At 62.5% G+C, this 23,935-nt stretch overlaps 3 protein-coding genes across 3 annotated transcripts; all 3 read right to left on the bottom strand.

Annotated features, from left to right (window-relative positions):
* Positions 1–243: 243 nt before the first annotated feature.
* NUDT18 (nudix hydrolase 18) lies at positions 244–3,162 on the bottom strand. Its single transcript, XM_045535318.1, has 3 exons — positions 2,918–3,162; positions 1,877–2,090; positions 244–1,637 (listed from the first exon to the last, which is right to left on the bottom strand). Exons 1-3 carry the CDS (start codon positions 3,077–3,079, stop codon positions 1,042–1,044), a joined length of 972 nt encoding a protein of 323 aa, XP_045391274.1. The 5' UTR covers positions 3,080–3,162; the 3' UTR covers positions 244–1,041.
* Positions 3,163–7,176: 4,014 nt separating this feature from the next.
* On the bottom strand, positions 7,177–22,268 carry HR (HR lysine demethylase and nuclear receptor corepressor). Its single transcript, XM_045535317.1, has 19 exons — positions 22,186–22,268; positions 20,299–20,948; positions 18,879–19,665; positions 17,429–17,579; positions 17,159–17,352; positions 15,364–15,531; positions 14,526–14,615; positions 14,256–14,371; positions 13,348–13,429; positions 12,795–12,958; positions 12,456–12,692; positions 12,140–12,305; positions 11,893–11,962; positions 11,571–11,701; positions 11,318–11,437; positions 11,115–11,230; positions 9,016–9,180; positions 8,667–8,795; positions 7,177–8,433 (listed from the first exon to the last, which is right to left on the bottom strand). Exons 2-19 carry the CDS (start codon positions 20,908–20,910, stop codon positions 8,371–8,373), a joined length of 3,561 nt encoding a protein of 1,186 aa, XP_045391273.1. The 5' UTR covers positions 20,911–20,948; positions 22,186–22,268; the 3' UTR covers positions 7,177–8,370.
* HRURF (HR upstream open reading frame) lies at positions 22,214–22,761 on the bottom strand. The gene has a single exon (XM_045535319.1). The coding sequence runs from the start codon at positions 22,459–22,461 to the stop codon at positions 22,357–22,359; it is 105 nt and encodes a 34-aa protein (XP_045391275.1). The 5' UTR covers positions 22,462–22,761; the 3' UTR covers positions 22,214–22,356.
* Between the last annotated feature and the right edge of the window lie 1,174 nt (positions 22,762–23,935).

Here is a 23,935-nt window from a genome sequence, read left to right on the forward strand (position 1 = left end):
AATAAAAGGGTTTGCTTCCATCATTTGCAAGATGTTTGTCCTCAGAGGGGACGAGGATTCCTGCCACCGTCCAGGGGCCAGCAAGACAAGGTGGCAGCCGAGAGGCAGGGAGGGGGCTGAGAAGGGGCCCTGCAGGGCTGGAGTGTAGTCCCCGTAGCAGGGAAGTCACCCAAGTGTTTCCCTGCGCAGAATCAGAAATCTGTACCGTGGTCGCAGTGATGAACACACAGTCTATTTTCTTCCTTCATTTCCTTTGGTTTTTCCCTTAAATTGTACTGAAATCCTTTTATTATTAATACAAAAACATCCTGCTATGACTCAGCCGGGCTGAGGGGAAATGAAGAAAAGGTTTGGTCGGGCTCAGCTTGAGCCTGTAAAAAGGCAGTGCAGGGGTGGTCAGAGCCAGGGAGACAGGACTGGGCCAGCGTCCCCTCCTCGTGTCCCACCTGAAGCTCCCCAGGGGTCCCCACTGCCCCACCGTGGAGCGTTCAGAGCTGTGTCTAAGGATGTGGTCCCCTCACAGTCACGTCCCGCCCCACAGGCGGGGTGGAGACACCCCAGCAGGCTGGCCCTGCCAGTGTCCATGCACTGTCTGGGACAGGCCTGGGTGGCTGTTGATGGTTGAAAGGGAGCAGCAGCTCTCTGGGACAGCAGTGTCCCCTGGCTTCCTCCCCACAGAGACATTTAAGCAGGAAAGGCAAGGCGAGCAACACCGATTTACTCAGCAAGGTGCCCCCCCAGGTTCTAAGTGCCCAGCAAGACCAGGACACGGGCCTTTTTACCAAGGTGGGCACAGAAAGAGATGAGCAGATGACACCTGGGGTTCAGACAACTCCCCATCCTCATCCCCTTAGGGAGAAGCCTCAGTGTGTCCCCAGGGCAATCAAGCCTGCGCTTTGGACTCGCTCAGTTAAAGGCACAGTCCCTTGTGGTGCAATGTAGGGGTCTCCTCAGAACCCCCATTCCCAAGGCAACCAGGTCCCCGATCAGCAGCCTCCTGCCTCCCTCGGAGGGAAGCACGGCTGCCCAGCCCCCGCCTTCCTATCTGTTCACCGGGACGACAGAGGATTCCTGAAGCCGCTGTAGGAGCTGGCTTTGGAGGTCTTCCTCCACCACCTTCCACCAAGAGAAGTTCTCACCCCGAACCTTTGGGGGCTCATCCTGGACACCTGGGTTCCGAAAAGCCACGGTCACCAGCACATTCAGACAAATGCCATCTGTATGGTCTCTGCCCAGGTGCTGCAGTCCCAGCAAGCCCTTGGTCTCCACCGCCAAGTGGTGCAGGGTCAGACACTCCTGCAACAGGCGCAGGACAGCCATCTTGATGCCGCCCCTCTGCTCCATGGGGGTGAGACCACAGGCGGTGACGGGCAAGTGAGGCATGCCCACTGTGCCCACCAACACCCACACCGTCTGCACGCTGGTAAAGGTGGCCACGAGCCGCTGGCAGACCACACTGCAGGGAAGCTCTTGGGGCAGAATGAGGGGGTGCCTGGCCCGCTGGCGATACTGGGCAGCTAGCTCGATCAAGTGCAGGATGTCCTGGGCCCGCAGCGGCGTGGGCAGGGAGGTCCGAGGGTACCAGGCGGCCTGCAGGGACTCCTCATCTGCCTCCTCGGAAGTCTTGAGAATTCCACCTAGGGGAGATTCAGGGGATGGGTGGGGGGAGGGTCGGCGTTGAGAGGGGGTCTGGCAGAGTAAACAGAGGTCCCTGACCCAGCGGGGAGGCCCCAGGCCCTCCAGCCGGAATCCACAGGTGCCAGGCCATACCAGCCAGAGGAAGGCTGGCTGATGAGGGGCTCGGCTCGCTGGAGGACGAGCTGGGAGGAAAGGTGCATGCTGGCCCACGCTCACACTGCCACCGGGTGGGCCGTACCTGTGGGGCGAGCGAGGAACACGAAGCGGATCCAGGAGGGGCCCCGCTCCTCCACGGACAGCAGCGTCACGGGCTCACAGTGCAGCCCGGCCTCCTCCTTCACCTCCCGCTGCAGCGCCTCCACGATGGTCTCCCCGGGCTCCATCCTCCCTGCGGGCAGGTACCACGACCCCCGGCACTCTCTCTTGGCCTCCTGGATCAGTAGCACCTCATCCTGAGGGGAGACAGGGGGTCTTCACGGCCCACCTCAGCCGGCCCGGGTGAGGGAAGGCAGCTGGCTGAGCTCCCAGACAGACCAGCAGCCTTCGTTCGCCCTGGGGCTTGGTGGACCACGACTCCCTTCCTGGCCGACACCCTCCCCAGAGAACTGCCCTCCTGTGGCTGGGCTGCAGCCATCTCCTCTCTGCAATTCCTCCTCACAAAGGGGGGCAGATTCCTGGGGCTGGTGATTAGGCCCCCAGAGTGAGGGTTACCTGGTGTCCTGTACGGAGTCGTGTCTGCACGTGTGACGGTGTATCTCTGGCCTCCAACACGGTTTACATACTGCTTGTGGTGAGTGCTCACGCTGGAGTCTGGGCTTTGAAATATGACCCCACCCTATCCAACCCTGCCCTAGGGCCCTGGCCCTTTCTAGCTCTTACTACACCCACTAGCACATGCATCAGCACCAAAGGCCTCAGTGTACGCCCGGGTTGTGGGTTGTGCCATTGCTACCCACGGGGCCCTGGACAAATAAATATTCACGAGTGGCCACTGCGCGTCGGGCACTCTGCTAGACTTGGGAAAGGAAGAGGAATAGGACGGCCCTCTTCGCAAGGAATGAGGCCTAGTGGGATGAGACAAACAGGCTCCTGGGCCTCAGTTTCCTCTTCTGTACACCGGGACACTCAAGGGCACAGATGCAAGAGTAAGGGGAGTGCTTTGCAAACCTGGGAAGCGCCACGCACACGGCAGCGGTGGCTGTGGCCATTAGGGCTTTCGGTGTCCTCCGGGGCTGGCTGCCTGCTCCCGAGCCCCGGGGGCCGGCGGACGGTCGCTCACCTGCTCGTTGAGGAACACTGCCAGCACCACGTAGCTGACGTTCTTCCGCAGCCGCACCGGCGCCAGCGCCTCCCCGGCCGGCCCCGAGTCACAGCCCTGCACGACCAGCCCCCGGCCCCCCAGCACTGCCGCCAGCGCCCCTGCCAGCCCCTCCGAGGTCATCGGGTCGCCTGCGAGGCGGCTGGCCGGGGCCCCGCAGGCCGGCCGAGCGCAGCGGGACGCGCCGCGGGCGAGCGTGGGGTCCCGCGCCCCTGCCCCTGCCCTGCGGCCGCGGCCCCGCACGGTCGCCAACGCGGAAGCGGCCGGAGAGCCCCGGCCGCTGATAGGCTGCTCCCCGCCGCGGCCTGCCAGGATTGGTCCGTGGCGCCACCGAGGGGGCGTGGCCAGCCCGTCACGGGGGTGGGCCCCCGGCAGGGGACACAGCTCGCCCGCGCGTCGTGCGCCTCCGGGTCTGTCCTTGTCCTTCGCCCTCGGGGCGCCTCCCAGCCGCCAGCCTCGCTCGTGCCCCCAGCGCGCACTTGTCCGCTCGGGTTCCGACGCTGGCGTCATCCTGCCTGCAGGGTGCGTTGAGCCGCGGTGACAGCGACGTTGACGTCACGAGCCTGATGACGTCACGGGGCCCGGGCCGCCGCTTGGACCCACTGTCCCGCTTTTGTCATAAACGTACGACTGTGGTAACGGAGATGATCACTTCCCAAGTAACTTTCTTCTTACTTCGCTAAAATGTACTAAATGTCACATGACCAGAGGGACATTAAACCCCTGCCTTGGTAGTGACGCTGCTCCAGTCGGGGAGAGGGACACAGACGTGTGATAGAGGTAGCTGAGGGCTGTAGGCTAAGTACTAAATGATTGGTTTGGGCGGGAAGAGTGACAGGCGCTCAGAGACGGGAGGTGGCAGGGCTGGGGGGAGGAGGCATGGGGCGAGAGGGCTGGGATCAGCCAGCGCACCCTCGTCACTGTCCCCCTGCCCACGGCATTTCCCACGCAGCTTCCAGGGCGTCTCTGCTGCAGACGTTGAGCCCTTGGAGGGCCGGGTGGTGCCCGGCTCCTTGTCCTCGCCCTCGCACCCAGCACGCAGCGCCTGGCGGCGGACAGCAGGGCGTGGGCTGTTTTGTCGAGCTCCTGCTTCTCTCTCCCAGCCTGACCTTTCCTCCTCGGAGCCTCCCTTAACCTCTCAGGACGGGAACGCAGGGCCAGCTGGAAAGAATCTGCCAGGCAAGCCCAGTCTGGGCCCCTCACCCCCAGGAGGGCTCCCCTTCTCTCTTCCCACCTGCTGCGTGGTGTACCTCCCTTTGGGGGCAGGGGACAGTGGCATGGTGGTGTGGAGCACAAGCACTTGGAGCCAGACATCGGGCTGCTGCAGCTTGCTCCGTAGCCCTGTGTAAGTTGTGGGCCTCAGTCTCCTCATCTGTAGAGTGGGGTCATAACAGCTCTTCTTTTTACAAGGCCGTCAAAAATGCAAGACATTCAGGGAGGAGCTGCGTGGACTGGCCAGCATTGGACACCATCACCAGGCAGTCCTCCCACCCTCCAGGCTGGGCCCTCTTGGCCACAGCGCTTGTTGCTACTGCAGAAAGGCCCATCCTCATGAAATGTGCCCACAGAGCTTCCTGAACACCACATTTGACTCTCAGGAATTCCAGCGACACCAGGTCAGCCTCTTCAGGCCCTTGTCACATTACAATTCTGACTGCAGGTTCCCCGGAGGCAGGCCCTTGCGTTAATCATGGGGGGGACCCCAGGAAGGCCCACGGTGTTTGATGCACTTGCTGAACACTGGTGGGCCAGGCCCTATCCTAGACCCCCCCCACCTCCCAAACACCTGCACTACCAGGGCTGAGAGTCAGGACTCTGGGCCGCAGAGCTGCTTGTCAACATGTTTGCTGTGTGAGTTTAGCCCTCAGTTTTCCCATCTGTGAAGTGGGGGCAGATTCCTTTCTGCCTCCTGGGGATGATTTGAGAGAGAGTGAGGTCATGTCTGGGCAGGGTTCTGAGAGCTTCAGAGGCGCCTAAGGTAAACACCAGAAGGCCTGGAACAGCCAAGACTGCAACAACCGCAGCTCTACTCCCCCGTCAGCCCGGGGGGAAAGCGCTCCTCCCTGTCGAGTGGGCCTGATCGCCCCTGCGATGAGCCGCGTGTGAGGCAACAGAACATGCCAGAAGCCCCTTGTAAACTGTGAAGGGGTGTGCCCAGCCCTTCCCGGAGTACGGAGGAGACAACAAGAAGCAGACTTTCTCCAGGCCTCGGGGGGAGAGAGCGGCGGTCAGATGTGCTGGAGGGACAGCAGCCAAGGCAGGGAGAGAGGCTGGATGGGAACCGCCAAGGTCTCCGTCACATCTGCGGTGTGCCCTCCAGTCCCACAGAGGGACGTACACAGCCGGTGTGGCTGGCTGCACAGCGCGGGGGACGACGGGAGTGAACTGACTGCTCCCAGCACCCATGGGAGCGGAGCCCGAGCCAGACGTTTTGGGGCATGTGTGTGTGAGCATGTGAGCAGGGAGGCCTAGGGTAGGCAGCCTCAGGGACCGGGACCAGGACCGGGACAGACAGGCAGGGTGGGGCCAGGGTGTCTGTGGTGCTAGAGTCGTTATGGAGCAGCAAGGCTGGTCTCTTGACAAAGTAGGAAGGGGGGAGGAGGGCAGAGCCCGGGCTGCAGGGGAGGGGCAGGGCTGGCTGCGGGCTGGGCTCTGCCACTGGCTCCGAGTGACCCTGGGGCAGCCACATGTACCCTCTGGGCCAGCTGTCCCACTCAGGCATTGTTGGATCCTGGAACAGAAAGGGACGTTAACAAAACCGGTGAAATCCCAGTGAAGCCCACTGCTTCGTTAATAGTGTCATGTCCGTGTTGATTTTGTAGTTTTGATAAAGGTACCCTGGTTACGTAAGGTGTTCACATTAGGGGAAGCTGGGTGAAGGATGATTGGGAACTCTCTGTGCTATCTTTGTGACTTGGCTGTAAGTCTAAAATGATTTCAAAATTAAAATGTCTGAGAATTTTAACAGAGAAAAGGAAAAAAAGGCATTGAAATATGCACACCCCACGCTCACTTCCACCTCTGCGAGTTGTGTGTCTGGGATATCTGGGCCAGACAGAGGGGGCTGGAGGCAGAGGGTGGCCAATGAGCTGGTGACCCTGGGAGAAGTGGGGGCCCAAGGGCCTCCAGGGGGGAACTAAGAGTGCCACTGAGTGCCCTGAGCTGAATCTCAGTGCCAGCGTCCACCTGGCCTGGCTGCATTCCCAGGTCCAGTCCTGGAACACTTGAACATCGAACATCCGGTCCACTTGCTATTTATAGTCAGACCAGACAGGCCCTCAAGGGTGCTGTGACCCACCTGGAAGGGAGAGAGGGGGAACAGGAGACCCAGTGACTGTGCCATCCCCACCCCTACTGGACAAAATTAAGAGCACCATCTTCCCACCCGAAGGACCCCATATTTTGGGTTCTGGGGTGACATGGAGACAGCTCTAGAAGGTGAAGCATAGGTAGAAAATGGGTCATTCGGTGCCACTTGGAACACGATCAGCTGTAAAGTGCAGACTTCGGAAGGAGGAGGACAGAGCAGAGGGCAAGCCATCTTTAAACTCCATTAAGAGCTAAGACCATAAAGTAAATGGGGTGGCTTGAGTCAGAACCCTTGGTTCGCATCCCAGTTCTGCCACTACAATTGCTGTGTGACCTTGGGTAACGGACTGAACCCCAGCCTTTCCTGTTTCTTCTTCTGTAGAATGGAAATAAATCGTGTCTACCTCAAAATAGTGGGAAGGGATTAAAGGAGAGAGATCATTTCGATGACAGGGATTAAATGAGATAAGTTAAATGAAAACAACACAGTAAAATATAGGAGTTCTCTAATTTTTTCTTTTCTTTTTTTATCCCATAAAAAAGTCAAAATAACTGAGCTATCCAAACAATGAAGAAATCTACATTTTTTTCAACAAAGGATGGTTATGTAAATCATGGCAAAGCTACTTAATGGGCCATAGGTGGCATTTAAAATGAATGTGCCACAGCAGCAGAGAAAGTGACCGCAATACAGCATTAAAGGAAGGAAGCCAAAGCCAAGGAGCACCAATCCGGCCATGTGTACTGTAGATCCTAGGAGAAGATTCTAGAAGGAAAGGCACCAAAATACTCCTAGTGATTGGGGGTGAGTAGAGAGGGGCTTGCAGGTGACTTTCTTCTTTTCTAAATGTTCGGAAAGTATTTTACGTTTTATAATAAAAAATTTTATTTCATAAAAAAAATTCCCCAAACCACAGCAGAAACAATTAGGGTACAACAAGAGTTGGGGCATGTTTTGTGTGGGTCTGGGATACACAGGGAAGGGTAGAGGGCAGAGCCCCACCTGAGGGCTGCGGGCGTGGGGGGGACAGGAGAGGGGTCGGCCGTCTGGGGCAGTGAGGCTCATCCTGGGGTGGCTGGACAGGCCTAGCACCAGCCATGGCCACCAAGGGCAGACGGGCTGGGCAAGGCTCTCCCGGGCTACACTGCTGGAGGTCCAGGTCGAGGCAGACGGGAGAGACGGGGTAGCCTGGCGTTTTTGGGGAGGGGTGGGTGGGCGCCGGGATCCCTGCAGGCTGATGGCAATGCCGCAGAAGGAGGCCACGTCACCGCTGTGCCCCAGGACTCTGCCTGGCCCACCGGCTGCCACAGTCAGGACCATTTGCTCCTCAGTGGGAGAAGAGCAGGCGTGGTGTTTGGGGTCCCTGCCACCCTGGCCCCGGCCCACCCCGCTCCATTTGCCTCTGCTCTGGAGCAGATTTCCGTGTCTCCCCTCCCTCCCAGACCACGTGGCCTGCAGGAGCAGGGCCAACCACACTGGCAGCCATCACAAAACAACAGACTTTAATGGAAATCACGAAGGAGGGGGCAGGCGGAGGGAGTAGGGCAGGGTCGCATAGCCCACACTGTTCCCTGCAGCCAAGCCTGGGCAGTCCCTGATGCCGTCCCCTCCCCACACTTCTCAGCTCTTCTGGCAGGAGGGCAGGATTTCGGGGCCCCTTGTCCAGCACACTTGCAGTGAGCCCAGTGATGACGTGGGGGGGGTGTAAGCAGAGCCGGGGCGTGGGTGGGACGGCAGGGGTGAGGCGGCCTGAGGAGGTGCTGCTTAAGCCAGAATGAATCCCGAGGGTCCCCCAAGGATAGGGCTACTTATCTCCTGGGTGGGGGGTGGGGCTGGGGGAGTCAGTCACCCCACCAGTGTGGGCCTGGTACCATGGAGTGGGACGCAGGGGTGGGGCAGGTGTGAGCTTCGGTGGTGCTGTGGCTGTTGGTTTTAGGGCCCAGGGTCAGGGAATGGGGTGCCCTGCTTGTGCCCAGAGTGGCGCTTGCGGGATGGACCAAAAGCCCCAAATCCCCGACATCCTTCCCCGCTGCTGCTGTAGCTGTGGCTGGCTGAGCACCTGGTCTACCTGTCCTGACTCCTACCCCAGACACCTGAGAGCCCCCTATTTGGCCTCCTGTAATGTCCCCACAGCCACCTTCACTGCTTGGAACACAGCCCAGTCCATCTAGGAAAAAAGAGAGAAGACAACGAATTGTCAGTCACATTCCCAGACAACGAATTGTCAGTCACATTCCCAGGCCCCCTGCCGCCCTGTACCCACCCGGCCCAGGAAGACCACCTTCCTCTGTGCACGGTGGCTGCCCGCCTGGCACAGGGCTGGATCCGCTATGTCCACTGCAGCTGGGCCATGGGGGACTGGGGCCGCACACCCAGCCCGCTGGCCAGTGTCACACTCACCTGGGCACAAAGCAGGCGGTGGTCGGGGGGCAGGCTAGGTCCCTGATGGCAGAGCTGAGCAGAGAGGGCGGAAGTCTCGGGGGACAGGAAGTGCTGAGTGACGCTGATGGTGCTGACGAGGCCCTGCACCTGTGTCAGGGAGGACACAGGCAGGAGGGTCAGCGGAGGCCCAAGAGTGCGCATCCTTCCCTGCCCCTCTGGTCCCCGAGACCTAGTTCCACTAACAACCCCACCCAGCTCTCAGGGAGCAGAGGCCCCGGGGACAGCAGCAGCCACTCCGAAGGCCATGGCCAAAACCAGGCCAAAGGGCTTCCAGAGAGGACACAGAGCCCCCTCCCTGGGGAAGCACCTGGTGGGGAGCCCCCGCAGGCACCAGCACGGCCTCCCCGGGGGCCTGCAGCAGGGTCCAGCAGCTCACGCCCCACTCCTCCCGCAGGCGCCGCCGCAGCCCTGCGTCCAGGTAGCAGCTGCCTGGGGTGCCGGGCTCCAGAGTCCCTGCCCCTGCCGGGCACACCTCAAAGAAGAGAAGGGGGAGTGAGTGAGGCAGGGAGGGAGGGCCAGGGCTGCAGGAGGCCTGGCTCCAAAAAGAGCTGGAGGCCCAAGTCAAATCGTGAGGGACAGGCGGGGAGGACGTGGGCCGGGTCGTGGGGGGCTGGGGCAGCTCGGGTCTGCAGAACAATCACTGGGCTGGAAGGAGCTTACAGGAAAGGATTAGGGCCCTAAAGCTGGGGCCTGAGTCCCTGCTTTTCCTGGGGCTGGATGCCTTTAATAGCCTCTGTGGCCCCAGCCCTGGCCCCCCTCTGCTGCCCCTCTCAATGGTACCCGTTTGTGCAAAACCTAGGGAGAGCTGCTGCATAATCCCGATTCAGGAACTGTCTACACCAGCAGTTCTTCACCTGCAGTCTGGGGAATGGCCTGAAATGTGTGTGCCAAGTGCTGGGTGAGGGGGTAGCTACATGTCCCTGGGGAGACCACCCAAGGCATTCATCAGATTCTCCTAAGGTCCTGGGTCCAGGAAAGGAAGGCCACACAGTGCAGGGACAGGCCCGGCCTGTCCAGGAGGAGCCCGCTGCGGCAGGCACAGCCATGGGGACCTCCACCAGCCCAGGTGAGCAGGGAGCCCCTCAGGCAGGCGGGGACTCATAGAGGCCAGAGGGGGAGGAGGAGGAGGAGGTGCCCAGGAAGCACCTGCAGAGGTGAGCGCCAGCATCATGCTCCAACCAGCCGCCAGCTCCCTCCACCCGCTTCAGTGAGGACCTCAGCGGCTGTCCCTGGGCTTAGGGCAGTAAGATTGGGCCGTGGGGGGAGGGGAAGGCCGGGAACCCAATTGGACCCCAGGGGAGTCCCTGCCATGTGCCAAGACGCCTTTGCCCTGGAGACTCAGGTCCAGCCTGGCTCTGCAGTAGACCACCCAGCGAGAATGTGGCCCTCAGCCTTCCCCATGAGTCATCGGGTTGGGACAGCCCACGGCCGGCCACACCCAGCCGAGACGGGGCCATCTGTGTATGGAGGTGTGCTGCCATCTGCGTGTCCCAGCAACTGTGTGCACATCCACACGTGTGCGTGCCCGTGGGCGGGAGGGTGGTGGACACCACATTGTCCTCTGCATGTCTGTGTGTGTGTGTGTGTGTGTGTGTGTGTGCATGTGTGTGCGCGCGTGCGAGCCTTAGCAAGGGGTGACACTTGGTGGGTGTTTTTCCCCAGGACAATCAGGGCTCAGTTGGACTTTGGGACCGCTGGGACCGCCCTAACCTTACCCCTGGCCTCCTCCTCCCCTGGCCCTTGAGAGCCTCCTGCCCCCTAACCACCCCCGGCCCCTTCTCTGCCATCTGTCCGTCCCCTGCCATGCAGCCACCTTCAGCCCCTTGGTCGCCAGCACCTCCAGCAGCACCCTCTCCAGGAAGCCTCCCCTCAGAAAGTGCAGATGCCGAAAGGAAGGCAGCAGGACAGTGTCCCAGAAAGGTGCCCCGTTGTCCCCCAGCCACCCCCCACCCACAGCCCAAGGAGAGAAGGCCGCCTGCCTCAGGGAGAGCGCAGTGTAGTGACCCGGGGCTGCGACAGACATAAGCTCAGATCCCAGCGGTACCACTGAGCCACGGTTTTCCCACCTGCATATTGGGACAGTGGCGGTGCCTGCCTCAGTGGGGAGGTGGTGACAGTTAACTGGGATATCGCACCCAAGGCCCTGTGCCCGGCCGGCAGCAGCTGCTGCCCTCACTGCAGCACCGGGCCCGCCCTCCCGCCTCGGGCCCTGCTCTCCCTGAGCCCCACCGCTGACCTGCCGGCCCCACCTGTCGCCTCTGACCTGTCTGAGATGAGACTGTCCGGCTCACCTGAGGGAGTGGGGCGGGAAGCGAGCACACAGGGAGCACACACTCAGGTGGGCGGACGGGATGAGCTCCTGGGGCTGGGTGGGGGCAAGGGGAGGGCCCCCGGCTCCCTCCTCACCATCTGGAGAAAGCGGCGGATGCGCTGGGCGTCCTGTGCCCGGAACACGTGCCACACAGCGCTGACCTGGCTGCCCGGAGACCAGAGCCCCTCCCCGTCCAGGCCTGAAAGGAAGTCTGAGGGAGGGGGGCGCTCAGGTGGGCCGGCGTGCGCACCTGCAGCCTGCCCGCTCCTGCACGGCCCGTTGCCAGCCGGGGACCTACCTTTCTGCGCCCGGTGCCAGGCCGGCAGCGGTGCCTCGGCGTGCACCAGGATGCTGACCAGGTCAGCCACCTCCACGCAGAGGTTCTTGGTCCCCAGGTGTCCCCGGTGTGGGCTCACACCTGCATGGAGGTGAAGAAAGAACAGGTGAGAACACAGAGAAGCATTTCAGCCCCAGGGCCTTGGCACAGACGCACATGTGCCCGGGTAACAGGTACCAGAACAAGGAGGGGGCAGGGGGGAGGGGACACGCACCATAGGCTGCCCAGAGCTGGGGCTCCAGCAGACGCAGGGCAGGGCCCGGTGGGAGGTAGGAGGCCAAGTTGAGTTTCCCGTGGTGGGCACAGTACTCCGGGAGTGGCAGGCTGGCAGCCAGGTTCTCCACCCTGGGGGTGGGGACAGGGTCAGGCCCAGGAGGCCCAAGCCAGACACCAGAGACCCCATCACAGCCCCCGCTGCTGGAGTAACTCCCAGAGGGCAGCATGGGATCTCTGAGGGTCACAGGGTTCGCGTGGGGACGAAGGAGGAGGGGAGGGCTGGCCAGGGAGGTAGGACTGGCCCTTGGTACCACACACACCTGCTGGTGTCCTCGTCCCCCAGAGCTCGGTGCAGCAGGAGGACAGAGCCCTCGTCTGACTTTGGGCGAACTGGTAGAGAGACAGAACGGCCCTTGTCCCAGAGGCCCCTGGCCCAGTGGGAGTGGCACACGAGTCCAGTCTCTGCCCTGGGCCTGCTCCCAGCCCCAGGTCACACTGGGACTCCTGTGCCCCCCAGCCCCTGGGACTCAGGCTCCTGGCTCCCCCCACCCCGGCAGGGACACTTACTCTCAGGCCGGGAGAAGCCCTCCCAGAATGCTGTGCTGCCCAGGCTTGTGGGCTGTGGGGGCCCGAGGGGAGCCAGAGCCTGCACCTGGCCGCCAAGCGCCCCAAGAGCTTCCATCCCCCACAGGCCGCCTCGCAATGCCCTCTGGATCCCTGACACCAACACGGGCTGTAGCGGGAGAGGAGGGAGGACAGGAGGAGAATGGATGGGGCGCTGGTGTGGGCCGGGTGGGCGTGTCGCAAAGGTGCCAGGACAGCATGGGGACCCAGCCCTGCGGGTAGGTGAGGCCCTGGGTGGGGGGTGGGCAGGGAGCCTCACCTGGCCCTGTCTCCAGTGTTCCTGGAAGAGGTGGAAGCCTCGCCGAGGCCTGGGCTCCTGCAGCCACAGCAGAGCCCCGGGAGGTGGCAGCCGGGGCCGCACTGGGGAGAGGGGCAGGCCCAAGCCCCTGCGCAAGCCCGGGCCAGCTCGCAGCCCCGGCCCCAGGGCCTTCTCCTGGATCTTCCGCTCCACCACCTGCGCGATGATGCTGTCCAGGATGTTGGTGATGCGGTCGTCCTGCGGGGGGAGTGGCAGGAGGGCTCAGGACCGCCCGGCCCCGCACAGAGGGCCGACCACAGCCTCGGTCCCTCCCAGGCCTCCCTCCGTGCCCTTGCTCACACTGGGCAGGGCCGGGGTGACGGGGGCAAAGGCCATGTGTATCCGCTCGTGGCCCAGGCAGAGTTTGACCGCAGTAGAGGCCAGCAGTTCGCAGAGAGAGGGGCAAGGCAGGGACCTTCGGCCAGCACGGTCCTCTGCTGGGGTCTCCGTGGAGTCCGGGGTTTCTGTCGGGGAGGCAAAGGGTGAGGGGCTTCCTGTTTTGTCCCCAACGATCCTCTCGAGGCTCCACTGCCCACGACACACTTCCCTCGAGTCCTGGGCAGGGCTCTCTTTCCACCAGCACCCAACCTCAACCCTGCCCTGGGCCCCCGACCCCCACCACCTCTCCTGAAAGCAGAACCTCTAAAAAGAAGGGGTCAGAAGGGGAGTCTGGCCGAGAGGCGGTTAGGAGGCTTATCTCTAGAGGAGGGACGGAGATTACTGGTGGGGCTGACAGGTTGCTAAAGCAACTCCGAGTCGTCCCTGGACACTTCGGCTGCCTGTCCCCTTCCTGCCCCAAACTCTGGCCCAGCCTCCTTCCCACACAGTCCCTGGGGCAGGAGATGCTGCTTACCCTCTTTGATGTCCTTGGTCCTGTTGGTGTCCCCATTACAGGAAGGTTGTGGAGTTGGGGGCGTTTTCTCTGTCAGTTCCTTCTGTGAAATGCATCCACCACCCCCCAATCCAAGCAGAGATTTTAAAAACTGGCAGACACAACTCAACCCACGAGAATTAACCACGGGCTCTTGCAAGTACTAAAATTGTGTTTCCAGGAGCAAAACATTATGGGGTACAACGTTAGGTGGGAAAAGTTGCCCGTGGACTTCTGCATACAGTCTTAAAGTGTGCACTAAAATAGACATGAATAAATATGGAGACAAATGACTGGAAAGAAATATGTCGAAATGTTAAGGGTGGCGTGAGAGGTCATTGGTGTTTTTTTCCTTAAACTTGTCTGTATTTTCCAAATTTTCCACGATGGGTGTGTAGCACAGTGTCTGACACACAAAGTGCATTCAGCGAACTGTTTCTTGAATGGATGACTAATAAAAACATGAACTTCATAAAAGCTCTGCAAAGTGCTCACGGAGCACCTGCTATGTGTCAGGTGCCGGGAACACCAAGAAGGACCAGTGCTTCTCTTGAAGGAGCCAGTGCCCTGGGGACACAGCTGCACCAACACGCCCCACTGGCATGGCAAGTGCTGAGCTAGAATAGGCACAGAGGGGGACAGGACTCCACGCAGGCAGGGAGGACCTCTGGAGCAGGTGGGGGGCGGACGGAGATGCTCCAGCTTTCTGCATGGCTCCAATTCCCAGGGTGGGGGGAGCAGCCTGATTCCACTGGCTTCCTTCTCCCTCTTCACCCCGTTGAAGGGAAAGGGCCAACCCCCCCCAAGGGTCAGGCATTTGCAGGCACACTGTCCTATCCTGGGGTCCACCAGCTAGTCCTTTGTCACTTGTGCCATGGCCTAGTTCTTACCTGCTGGCCCCCATCCCCGGGGGCCCACACCCGGGCATCAGCTTGGCAGGGGCAGTGCCCCCGGATGTCAAACTTGACCCAGACCTGGTGCATTGCGGCGCTCAGCTCTGCCAAAGCTGGGTGAGGGGTGAAGAGGGGAGAATGGAGTTTGGTGGTGAGTGCAGGGGAGCAGGCAGCCCCAGGAAGCAGAAGGGCATGGCACCAGAGGGAGGGATGGCCACATGGGAAGCTGATCTCCCTGGGGAGCCCCGCCCCTCCAAGATGCCTCACCCTGGCTGGAGACAAACTGGGTCAGCATCAGGGAACAGGCAGGGTGCCCAGCCTCCTGGGCACACTCCTCTGTGGACTGCTCCTGCGAGCCTGTGGGGTGGGAAGGGAGAAGCTGCAGGGCCAGACATCAAGGTAACCACAGGTCAAGGTCAGGGAAGAAGGGCGAGGAGATCTAAATCAGGGAGCTCAACAAGCCAAAAAACATGTGCTTTCTGGGAAACTTGGGCTGCACGGTGACACAGGATTCTTTCCTTTTAGAATGCAGAGGGCTTAATATGCTGGGATGCTTTGCAAGAGCCATATAGAAGAGAATGTTCCAAAAGGCATCTGACCCTGGAACTCTTTTTGGCCATGTCTGTTGGGACACCAGGAAATTCCAAGCCGTCAATGTCAAGTAGCCAAGTTAAGCCAAGGGAGAGGAAGCTGACCACAGTGAAGAGGAATCGGAAGACCTGAGCCTAAGTCCTGGCTGCAACACTTACTAGCTGTGTGACCTTGGACAAGGCACTTAACCTCTCTGAGATTTTCTTACCTGGAAAACGGAGGCAGCATGTCCACGTCACAGTGTTACAACAGGTTTAAGCAGGTGCAAGCTGAGCTAAGTGGGCAGCACAGAGGGGGCACTTGACTTCGTTCACAGGTGGGCAAGGAGGTGGGGTGGCCCTCTGATCTGGGGACAGGGGAAGTCTGCTCTGAGGGGCATTGGGCAGCGGTGGCTGGGGCCGAGCAGGAGGCGACAGGGGCTTTTTGAGGAGAGACAGCCAAGAAATGGCCACAGCCTCAGAGCAGTCCTACTGCGACCCCCTCCCTCCCACCTCCGTCCCCTGTCCTCTCCTACCTGCTTTCTCCCCGGTCCTCCCAGCGCCTGCCATTCGGCCACAGGCCACACACAGCCGGTGGCTGCAGCGGGGACATCGCCAGTGGGTATTGAAGAGCCCATGGTGGCAACGGCTACAGCAGCGTGGAATGCCTGGGTTGTCCTCTGTCACGGCTGGCCCCTGGCCTGCTGACCGCGGGAGAGAACAGGGTCAGAGGGTGGAAGGCGATGGCCCCTTGGTGGGCCCTCACGTGGGCAGCCTCCGGGCAGGGGTGGGGAGAAGCGGGGAGCAGTTTCCATGGAGGGGACTCCCAGGGAAGGGACACAGTCACCCCTGCTTGCTCAGCAGCCCTGTCAAGAACCCCACGCAGAAGCTGTCCTCTCCAGCCAACCCTTCCCAGGGACACTGGAGGCCTCAGCTCCCCACGCCGGGCCTTGCCCCAGGGACTTCCCACTGGCCCTGAATCACCCACACCACTTCCAGCACATTCCTTCCTCCACCTCCTTCCCTCCCAAGCCCCACATGCTACCGGAAACGGCAACATATGTGACCAAGCTCAGGTGGCGCTCCCTCCAGGACAGCCGCTGATGCCCTTACCCAAAGGAGTGGGGTTTTTTTTATTTTTTTAAGAGATGGAGTCTCACTCTGTCACCCAGGCTGGAGTGCAGTGGTGTGATCCTAGCTCACAGCAACCTCAAGCCCCCAGGCTCAAGCGATCCTCCTGCCTCAGCCTGAGTAGCTGGGACCACAGGTGCGCACCACCACGCCCAGCTAATTAAAAAAATGTTTGTAGTAGAGACAGGGGTCTTGATATGTTGCCCAGGCTGGTCTCGAACTCCTGGCCTCAAGCAATCCCCCTACTTCGGCCTCCCAAAGTGCTAGGATCATAGGTGTGAGCTGCTGCATCCAGCCAGGAATGGGTTAGTTTAAGAGCAAATTTTCAGACTAAGCCGTTGTTGGCAGGTAGAAAAGGTAGGTGCCCCTGAGCACAAGCCACCTTGTGGTGTCTCACTTTGGGTGCAGGGGACTCAAAGCCAGCCAGGACTTGGCCCTTGCCCTCCTCAAGCCTTCCAAGCAGGGAGACGGACCCATAAACGTGGCAATGACTCTGGCACCTTGGGCAGGCCCTAGAGTCTGAAAATGGGACAGAAGGACAGGGGGCGGAGTAGGGAGCTTCCCAAGCGCCCGGAGGATGAGTAAGTGTTCATTCACCAGGTAGGAAGGGCGGAGCGCGGCATTCCAGACCCAGGGATCGGCCAGCGCCAAGACCCGAGGGGATGGCCAAGCTCAAGGGAGCTGGGAAGGGAAGGACGGGTGGTGTGTGTGCCGGGAATCCAGGCTGGCAGCGGCAGGAGCCGGCTGGGAAATGCCAAGGGGGCTGGGGCTGGCCTTTCTGGGGCCAGAGGGAGCCCCCCCATGAGCACCCAGGGACCGACCTGTGGGCCCAGGCTGTGTGTTTACAGAGACCACTGTCTGGGGCTGGGGAAGGGCGGCTGGAGGGGCAGCCTGGAGCCAGAGCAAGCGGCCTAGTGCCCGCCCATCTCTGCCATCGGCCCAGGTCCCACCGGTCTCCAGGAGCCCCCCGCCTGCCAGGGCTCTTGGCACTCAGTCTTGCTTGGCCCCAAAGCCCCCAAACTCGGAGAGAATTGGGCTGCACCAGGTTTGATGACACCTTCCCAACATCCCCCAGCCAGGCCAGAAACATCGGCGTTGACCAAGAGCCTAAGACGGGAGGAAGGGCAAAGTGGGGCAGGTACCGGCAGCGTGAGTGGGGGTGGGGGAGGGACACCTGGGGGCCTGGGAGGTCCTGCTCACCTTCCCGCTGTGCCCAGGCCAGGGCCTCCCGCTCCCTCCGCAGCAGGCGGCACAGTCGGTCCCCCAAACCACTGAGCAGGTGCCTGGCAAGGCCCGTGCTGAGCAGGGCCTCTGGGCCAGACCCCCGGCCGTCCTCCCTGCTGGAGCCTGCCGCTGCGTCTTTCTCCTGCTGCCGCGCCCCTCCCAGAGGCAATCTGGAGAGAGGGTGGAGGAGGGTGAGGATGGAGCCCCCAGGGCAGGATGTGGGGGCACCCAGGAGGACTGGCTCACCTCCGCACTTGCTGGGAGTGGCAGGCCAGCCCTCCCCCGTCTCCAGCTGCCTGGGCACAGCTCTGGCATTGGGCGAGGCCTGCAGGGAGAGCCACGCATGGTATGTCTGGAAGCCCAGGGTCCTGGAGGCTGGCCCGGCCGTCTCGGGGTCCTGAGGGGACAATGCGAGTTGGTCAGGAGTCTGGGTTTCCTGGGATTTGGCAAACCCCAGCCCTTGCCTTAGCGCCCGTGCCGTCCGCACCCAGAGCCAGCCCGGCCCCTCGCCCCAGGTCTACGAAGCCTAATTCAGAACCAGCGAGAGTGGACCAGGCAGCGAGAAGGTTCGCACGCAAGGCTGAGCAGGGAGCCTGCCGTGACGCGGACATCAGTGAGGTCAGGGGTCATCTGGTGTGTCACACCCAGGGCTGTGGGCAGCTGGGGTGATCGCCCTGACACAAGTGCAGGATCCAGCCAGTGTAGACTTTGGATAGCTCCACTAGGGCTTAGTGACACCGCTGGCTGCGTGACAGCGGGAGGAGACAGTCCCAACTCAGACGGAGGGCGCCGGAAGGTGAGAAGGCCGGAGAGTTTCAACACAGGCCACAGGTGCAGTAACCCAAGAAGGCGAAGGGGCCACCAACTTCCCGGCCCAGCCAGGCCCAGGCGGGTGCAGACAGACCCGTGCCAGGTGCAGGGGCATTTGGGCAAGGCCGTGAGAGAGTCCTGTGCCAGGCCCAGCGGTCCAGGAGTCTGAGAAAGCGAAGTGATCCCCAAGACTGAGTCCGGGGCCACCTGTGCTGCAACCCTCCGTGAAGGGGACAGTGTGACCCGGGGCTCCAGGACGTGCCCAAAGCCCTGTGGAATGGCAGAGTCCAAAATGAGTCTCCACAATCCATCTGGCCAGGAGAGCAGCCGTCCCTGAGGCAGGACTAGGGGTCCTTCAGGAGAGGTAATCCCCCAGTGGGGACTCGTGGCACAAATAGTCACGGCAGTGAACACTTATTGTTTACTACGAGCCAGGAATTCTTCAGAGCCTTCGATGTGAATTATGATAGCATTTCAGTTTTGCAGCCGTCTTCATGAGGCAGGTGCCATCTTTATCCCCATTTTATAGATGAAGAAACTGAGGCCCAGAGAGGTGAAGTAACTCACACAAGGTCACATAGCTACCAATCAGCCAAGTCAGGAACCAGGCGCTCTGACTCCAGAGCCCATGCTCTGAACCATGTCATTATATGGCCACCAACACACCATGGCTTGGGAGGAGACAGAGACGAAAGCCACTTGCCGGGAGCCTGTGGCCTGTAGATGCTGAGGAACTCCCAAAGAGGCAGCACAGTCCAGGTGGGGAACTTGACAACCAGGTGTGATCTACTCACGAAGGGTCTATGGTCCCCAGCCCCTGCAAAGCCCCAGCTCTGGCTGCCCCTCCCAAGCAGGGCTCCCTGCAGCCCCTCCCCTGCCCCCTCACCTCTGTGGTCATCATGCTGTCCTGCCTCCGCCTTGCTCCCTCTTGATGTGTCCAGCGCCTCCTGCCAAGCCCTGGCCCCCTGCCCCGCAGGGCCTGGGAAGGAGTCAGGTGGCCGCTTGGGGGCTGGGCTGCCCACTGCCTCCTGGACCTCAGGGCTGCCTGCCCTCTTGGGGGCCCGGAGCCGGGCAGCCGGGCTCTCCTCGTCCCCAGGGCAGCCGCCTGGACATCCAAACTGCTCAGAGTGTCGCGTGAGCCATGTCTTCTTCAGCTTGGTGTGGTGGCTGGGGGGGCAGGCCCTGGGATCAGTGGCCTTGCTCACTTCCTCGCTGGAATCACTAGACCCGCTTGTACCCCCATCCAGGCCCTCCTGGCACTTCCCACAAGGGCTGAGACCCCCGTCCTTAGCAGGCGGGTGGGATGAACAACAGCGTCCCTGGGCGGTAGGAGGCCCAGGAGAGGGGCCCCGTGGTATGGCAGGTGGCCCCAGCTGGCACCCAAGGCTCCCACTGCCTGGTCCAGCCCAGACGTTGCCAAGAGTGTGAACGAGGCCTGGGGGACAAGCAGGCCAGGGGGTCCAGGGAACAGTGCCCGGATGCCCCAGGAAAAGTGGGCAAAGATTCTGCTGCCTGCCAGCTCCTGTCTCTCCATCCCTCTGGTGGAGTGAGGGGCGTTCAGCCTCCCTGGCTCTCTGGAAGTGCCCGCCAGGGGCCAAGCCCAACAGCCCAGGTTCCGCAGCTGCCAGGGGCTCCTTGGCCCGTCCGAGAATGGGATCCTTGTGGTGAAAGCCCTAAAGAGAGGAGAAAGGGGTAAGCTTTGCATCCCAGAGCCTAAATATTGAAGAGCTCACATCCTGCTTAACAAATGGCGCTGCCCTACCTCGCGCTCCCTCTTCCCCCTGCCCACCCCCAGCTGCCCTGGCTGCCCCCAGACACGCACGGCCCCAGGGATCTCAGACTTCCTCAAAATCCAGCAGCTACAGGGCTAATGCCTGGCATAGCCAAAGGGCATCCAAGATCTACTTGGATTGTCTGCCGTCCTGGATCATACTGTTTTTTAAATATTTTAAAATCTCATCCTTGGGTGTGGAGGTCACCTGTGTGGGAGGTGCCCTGGACACAGGCTTTTGGGGTCACACACACGTCCTGCTCCTAGATAGAGGGGTCTTGCCTGCCCACCTTCTCCACCCAGGACTAGGCCAGGCATTCCGAGGCCGGAGTTCCCAGGGCCTTGCCCAGGGAGGGCAATGGGTGAATCAGCACAGCAAGGGGCTGAGTGCAGGGGAGGTCTAGAGAGATGGAGTTGCCCACAGGAGGGATTGCTTAGGGTCTACGTGGGGGGTGGAAGCTGGCAGGACCCTTGGGACCACTGAGCTACCTTGCACGGCCTGAGCCCCAGGTCCCCTGCCTGTCCCTGCACTCACCTTGCTGCCTAAGCCAAAGGCAGAGGGCACTTTGGGCTGGCCCCCGGAGTACACCCAGGGGTGCGGGACCAGGGGCCAGTCACATGGACGCTCTGGGGGCAGGCTGGGCACCAGGTAGGGTGGCAAGCAGGTGGGCACCCAGAAGGGAGCTCGCTCCAGGATCTTGGTCTCCAGAAGGAAAGGGCAGTGCAAGGGTCGGAAGGCCACAGGGTCACTCTTGGGATGGCCACCACTATGCTCAGGAACCAGGGGGCTGTAGCGAGGTGGGCACGCTGGCCCGCAGAACGCCAGCGGGTGGGTGAGCATGGCCTCCTTCCAGCGCAGTCTGTCCTTGCTGCCCAGCCAGTGGGCCTTCCTCTCCCCATTCTGGGGGCCCTCACCCTCCACAAATGGGAGCGTGTCCTTGGGGCCCTGGGGGAAGTCAGGGGGAAGCCAGGAGTCCGGGGAGCTCAGGACGCCCCTCCAGAAGGGAGCAGGCTCTCCCAGGCACAGCGGCCCATGGTGCAGGCCATCTCGAGGCGGGGTGCCCGGCTCCTGTCCCACAATGCCGTTCTCAGGGGTCGTCTTCTCCCAGACTGGGGTGTCCTTCAGGAAGCTGGGCGTACTCTCCATCACTCTCCTGTCCTCATGGGGCTTGCCCAGAGGGGGTCCTGGGGCACAACCATCAAAGCATGAGCTCCCTGGGCACATGCCCCAAGCACCTTACCACCTGGCACAGAGCGGGCACCGCCCTGGCAGCACCGAGGTGGCTCAAACCAGTAAGGCAAGTACCAGCCCACAGCCGGGCGACATGCTGCCTAGCCGCATGTGGCCAGAACGACCTGGCCTGGGTGGGATGCTCCAGTGTGGGGAGCTCACCCTTTTCCCCAAATTCCTGGGACTTGAAAGCCCACCTGGGCCACAGCCACTCAGCAGATGCTGCCATTTCTAGGGGGGCATGTTCTGGCCTAACCAAGCCAGGAACCTGGTCACAGGTCATGGGGTTGGACAGAAAGCAAGAACCCAAAAGGTGAACTCAATGGAAGGCACTGAACTGGGAAGACAAGAACCCTGGATCGTGGCTCTGACTCAGCCATGGCCTTGGGTGAGTCATGTCCCTCCTCTGGGGCTCAGTGTTCCCTTGTGTGAAATGGGGTGTGGGTCGCAGAGGACTCTTCCCATACTGCAGCTGTGGTTTTGGGGGTGCTGCTTGCGCACCCCCAGCCCACAGCCCCAGCCAGGCTTGCACGTGCAGGCAGAGCAGGCTGGGGAGTCACTGGGGAGCGCTCCCGCCAGGGCTGGGGCCGGTCTCTCCCTACACCTGGGCAGCCCTGAGCCTGCCTCTTCTGCTCTCAGTTTCTCGGCTTCTCGGGCAGAGTCCCAGGACAACTGCTGGGAGCCGGGATCTCCGCCCTGGCCCTGGGGGACGAGTGAGCCAGCGCAGGACAGGGGGATTGGGAGGCCTCAGCTGGATGGGTCAAGCTGCCCTCGCCCAGCCCGGCCGGCCGCCGCCGCTGGAAACTGCAGCCCTGCAGCCCGGCGGCGGCGGCGGGGGGGAGGGAAGGAGGCGGGGAAAGCGGGCTGGGCCCCAGAGAGAGGCAAGGGAGGGAAACTTGAACGTGCGTACAAGGGACGGGGATGACAGGTGGCACCAGCCCCGCAGCGCTCTCTTGGCGCGGTCCCCTCGGCTGGCCCCAGGAGGGAGGTGACAGAGGGCGCCAGGTTTTCTGGAGCCGCCGCCGTCCCGCCGAGTCCGGCGTCCTAACTTTCGGATGATGGTGGGATGTGTGGCCCAGCCAGAGGGGCCCAGGCACCTCGCTCCCTGCGGGCGCCGCGGGCTCGGCTCAGAAATCCCCCGCCTCAGTGTCCCCAGGAGGCGCGCCCCCGGCGCCCCCTCTCGGCGCTTACCTGGGCTTCACGGGCCGGGCGCGGCGCGGGCGGCGGTCGTCCTGGCCGGCGCCGGGCACCCGCTCCCCATGGGCCGGCTCCGGGGCCTCCCGGCCGGCGGGCGAGGACGCGGTCTCCCGCTCTCCGCTCAGCGCTCTCGCGCTCGCTCTCCCCCGGGACGGCGGGGGCGCTCTAGGGCCGCAGGTTGGAGGGGTCGGACTCCGGGATCTGCAGGATGCGGCACACGGCGCGGATCGGCCGCACCAGTTTCTGGGCCGAGGCCGTGGGTTGCGCCATGGGACGCCGAGACTCCGTGCTGCGCCGCGGGGAGGGCCGGGCCGGGGCGAGGGAGCGGGTGCCCCCGGAGGGAGAGACGGAGCCGGGCCGGGGGGAACGCGCGCCCCGGGTCGGAGGTGGCCGAGTGGGGGGAAAGGCCGAGGGGCCGGGGGAGGGGGTCGTGCCTGCAAGGGGGGCCGATCCCGGGACCCAGGAGAGAGGCACCAGCGAGGGCGCAGCACCGCGCAGCGCGGCTAATGGAGGGAGAGCGCGGCGGAGAGCGCAGCAGGACCTCTGATCGCCATCGCCAGACGCGCAACTGAGAGTGGGGAAGCTGCTCCGCCGGTTTCCTCCTCCAGCACCCTGCGGGAAACAGGAGCCCGTGATTCGGCGGCCCCGCCTGGGCCTGCCCCCTCCCGGGCCCCGGGGGCTTCCGCCAACGCCCCGGCGATGCCACCGGCTGCGCACGGGGAGAATGAGCCCTTTGTTCCCCCCTCCCCCCCGCGGCACCCGGGCGCCTGCCGAGAGAGGCTCCCCCGAGGCAGCGTGCCAGCTTCCCAGCCGCCCCACCCTCCCGTGGGCCCGGCCTCGGAGCCTGGCAGGCGGGCAGCACCCCCACTATAGGTGCCAAGCCCGGGAACTGGAGCAAAGGGCGGGAGGGGCCGGACCAGGCCATGGTGGGGCGTGGTGCCCTCGGGGGTGCTGGGGCGGGGCGCTTGGGAGGGGGCAGTGCCAGAGCTGGCAGGGGCAGTCAGGTTCTCACGGGTCAGTGATGGGTGCTCTGACCCGCGCCAGCTGGGCCTTGCTTGCTGGACCACTGCTTTCGGTCCTCTCCAGCTCTGGCACATGGCACACCCCACCTGCGCGCCTGCCCTGCCTCATCCTCACCTAGACAAGTGGCTCCTGACGGCCCCCCACCCCAACTCCCTCCCAAACCCCCTCCCAGGGCCCAGGGGCACCAAGGGCCATGCCTCAGGAGCTCTGGGAGGGCCTGGGCTCTAGTTCATCCCTGGTCTAAGGGCCTTCGTTTCACCAAATGTCAGAGAGGTGACAGGGCCAGATGAGCCCGGCCACCGCTGGAGCCCCGCACTCTGGGGTTCTGTCCCATCCTGGGGTTCACAGTGATCCCGGGCCGGCTCTGGAGGGGAGCCCATGGGAGTGGCTCCCAGGAGCAAGCAGGGAGCACGAGAGAAATGGGAAAGTAGGGCGCCCTCCACCCGGGGAAGCATCCCGGCTCCTCTGCGGGGGCGGTTCCAGAGCACAGACACACACAGACAGATTCAGACACACACAGACAGATTCAGACTCACACAGAAACCCACACGCCCAACGGGCACTTCCCTTCCCCTCGGGCACCCACCTCCCACCCTCAACGCCCCTGTCTCCCTGCGGAAGCCACCCTCAGCCCGCCTTCTCCCAGCCTGGGATGGGGCGGCCCCCAGACTCTCCCATCCCGTGGGAGGGATGGGTTCTGGATGCCTCCAGCCTGTCCCAA

This window comes from Lemur catta, chromosome 22 (genome assembly GCF_020740605.2).
Source record: "Lemur catta isolate mLemCat1 chromosome 22, mLemCat1.pri, whole genome shotgun sequence".
NCBI classification, from domain to species: Eukaryota; Metazoa; Chordata; class Mammalia; order Primates; family Lemuridae; genus Lemur; species Lemur catta.

What these genes read in the sequence shown, in the direction of transcription:
- NUDT18 (XM_045535318.1), bottom strand. Translation starts at nt 3,079, where the DNA reads ATGACCTCGGAGGGGCTGGCAGGGGCGCTGGCGGCAGTGCTGGGGGGC. An exon ending in CAGTGTTCCTCAACGAGCAG is followed by an intron (nt 2,091 to 2,917) that starts GTGAGCGACCGT and finishes GTCTCCCCTCAG; the next exon opens with GATGAGGTGCTACTGATCCA. An exon ending in GTTCCTCGCTCGCCCCACAG is followed by an intron (nt 1,638 to 1,876) that starts GTACGGCCCACC and finishes AATCTCCCCTAG; the next exon opens with GTGGAATTCTCAAGACTTCC.
- HR (XM_045535317.1), bottom strand. Translation starts at nt 20,910, where the DNA reads ATGGAGAGTACGCCCAGCTTCCTGAAGGACACCCCAGTCTGGGAGAAG. An exon ending in ACAGCATGATGACCACAGAG is followed by an intron (nt 17,580 to 18,878) that starts GTGAGGGGGCAG and finishes TTGTCCCCTCAG; the next exon opens with GACCCCGAGACGGCCGGGCC. An exon ending in AACACTGGAGACAGGGCCAG is followed by an intron (nt 12,306 to 12,455) that starts GTGAGGCTCCCT and finishes CTCCCGCTACAG; the next exon opens with CCCGTGTTGGTGTCAGGGAT.
- HRURF (XM_045535319.1), bottom strand. Translation starts at nt 22,461, where the DNA reads ATGGCGCAACCCACGGCCTCGGCCCAGAAACTGGTGCGGCCGATCCGC.